Source organism: Culex quinquefasciatus, chromosome 2, assembly GCF_015732765.1.
Source record: "Culex quinquefasciatus strain JHB chromosome 2, VPISU_Cqui_1.0_pri_paternal, whole genome shotgun sequence".
Taxonomy (NCBI): domain Eukaryota; kingdom Metazoa; phylum Arthropoda; class Insecta; order Diptera; family Culicidae; genus Culex; species Culex quinquefasciatus.
In genome coordinates, this window is record NC_051862.1 from 74529196 (window position 1) to 74531502 (window position 2307).

At 41.5% G+C, this 2307-nt stretch overlaps 1 protein-coding gene across 1 annotated transcript; it reads right to left on the reverse strand.

Annotated features, from left to right (window-relative positions):
- Positions 1–323: 323 nt before the first annotated feature.
- LOC6045052 (matrix metalloproteinase-19) lies at positions 324–1559 on the reverse strand. The gene is made up of 2 exons (XM_038250437.1): positions 975–1559; positions 324–923 (listed from the first exon to the last, which is right to left on the reverse strand). Exons 1-2 carry the CDS (start codon positions 1557–1559, stop codon positions 324–326), a joined length of 1185 nt encoding a protein of 394 aa, XP_038106365.1.
- Between the last annotated feature and the right edge of the window lie 748 nt (positions 1560–2307).

Below are 2307 nucleotides of genomic sequence, written 5' to 3' on the forward strand. Positions count from 1 at the left end.
CTGAACATTTGTTTAGTGTTTCGAAATCGCAATAAATAATCTTGCAATAAATTTCGATTCTCTCGGCTCGAGTCCATTATTCTCTCGGACGATTGCTGCTCAGTTTTGGGTGTACTTTTCAGTTTCGGACCACTGTGCAGTGAAGGGAAAAAATAATGTTCTTAGAAAAATTGATAATCTTTTGCAGTCTAAAACTAATTAAAGTGGCTTTATGCTTTATGTAAAGTGAAGATCACAGACAATTTTAAAAATTTGGCAATGCTTTTTTTATTTCAACTCAGGCTTCCTGTTCAATCATTTCGAAGTCAACCACTGACCCAAAACTAACACTGTAACCAACTGTTTCGAAGCATCTGCACCGACCGTCCTCCGTCGCTCCATCTGAAAAAGTTACCGCCCTTGAAGGTCATAATGGCACTCTCAGTGTTCAAAGCCGCATCAAAGTGGGTCGTCGGCAGGTGGATCCGCCGGGTGCTGCTCGGAGAGTCACCGGAAATGCGCTTATCCTTGACCGAGTAGTACCAATACTGGTCGTCTCGGAACGCGTAGATATCTCCATCACTAACCAGGGTCGCATCCAGGTTGTCCGGCAGACCCGGGAAGCCATCCCGGATTTGCCGCGGATGACCCGGCAGCATTCGAGTTTCGTTAAACGTCCAGTAGAGGTTATTTTTGAAGAAGAAGGTTTTCTCTCCGTTGTACGTGAAGGCTGCGTCGATGTTCCCGGGGAGTCCCTTCCACTTTGAGGAAATGAGTTTCCCAGGGGCAAACTTGTTTTTAACGTCGTAGAAATAATCTCCAGCAAACACGTATATTACTCCGTCTGAAGTCTGAATGGCTGCGTCCATCGCTGTCAATGAGCACAATCTGGATCCAGCAGCCCTCATTGATTCGCCACGTACTCCGTACAGTCGCTGAATATTCTGGAATGAAACAATACTTGAAATATCTCTAACTTCAAAGTTCTACCATACCTTCACATCAATCGGCTGCGGTTCGGTAAACCTGCCAATCTCCGTGAGGTGCATCAGCGAAGCCTTGGACTTGGAGTGGTCCAGCCCGAGCACGTGGCCTATTTCGTGCATCGCGACCTCCAGAAACTGTCCTAGCGATTCCCCACCGTCAAAATAGTACTTGGTGTTGAAATGTACATTTCCTTCTTCCGGGTAGAAAGCATGGGCAAACACGTCCGTATCCATAGGGAAGGAGCATCGCTCACCACGTGACCAGTGCACCTGACCTCCGAAGACGACCTCAATATCCGCTCGATCCACGAAGGTAACTTCCGCAAAGTCCAGGTTGGTAACGTTACTCCACGCTGAAAATGCTTTGTCCAGCAGGTATCTTATCACTGATTGGGGTTGTCCCGTGGGGAAGTTCATAATCTTGTAGGTTAGGAAATTTTTGCTCCATTTTTGAACATTAAAACCAACAGCTTTGAAGTTGGTTTTTGTAGTCCCGCACCGGGGTACGTTTCTCCTTTGCTTGGGTTTGTCAGCTAATGAACGGTAGTAGAGCTGAAGTTCCTTCTCTGCCAGAGCTGATCCTTCTTCCAACATTTCGTCGAATGAAGCGTATGTTTTATTGTAGTTTTGTTCGCCTGGCTAGTAATTCATTTACTGTTAAATTCTTCCAAAATGTTATCCAATATAAATTAAACCTACCTGTACGTCCGGTCCAACAATCTCATCTTCATCATAATACTCCAAATTATGTGAATCTGCTTCAAGCAACTCGCTCCAGCTGTAATCCTGCGATTCTTCTTCTATAACTACTTGGGCAAAAATTCTACAGTTGAATCCGAACAGTAACAAAACTAGAACTTCCAGATTTGCCATTTGTCTTGTTGTGTTCCACAGTTGAACGCACTAGCCGTAAATGACCAGTGCAGAATAAATTGTACTAGGATTAATAATGCATGCCATGTTTGGAGCAACTCTGATCGCGTTTTAATAGGCGCTCTATTTTTATTTACATCAACTCTTCAAATTCTAGAATTTATTTTTTTCGCGAAAAAAATAACGTGCAAGAGTTAACATTTGATTCATTTTTGAGGTTAAATCAAAATTATTTATCAGTAAATATTCTTACATAATTATAAAACCAATGCACAACAGAAAAGTTGTATAAAAAATAAATAAAAACATTGAAAGGGTGTAATCTTTCAATCGTTTTGTAAAGTTATTTTCAATTGTTAATTTTATCTAGCGGTTGATTCATTTATTTACTTTTCTATTTAAAAAATCCAGACCATTATTCCGATATTTTTTGTTATTCACTATTTTCTCAGAAATTCATAATATGGAC

Bases quoted from the DNA above. Each gene is read 5' to 3' on its own strand.
- LOC6045052 (XM_038250437.1), bottom strand. From the start codon at position 1,559: ATGTTGGAAGAAGGATCAGCTCTGGCAGAGAAGGAACTTCAGCTCTAC. The intron at 924-974 runs GTATGGTAGAAC...GTTTCATTCCAG, and splicing joins CGCAGCCGATTGATGTGAAG to AATATTCAGCGACTGTACGG.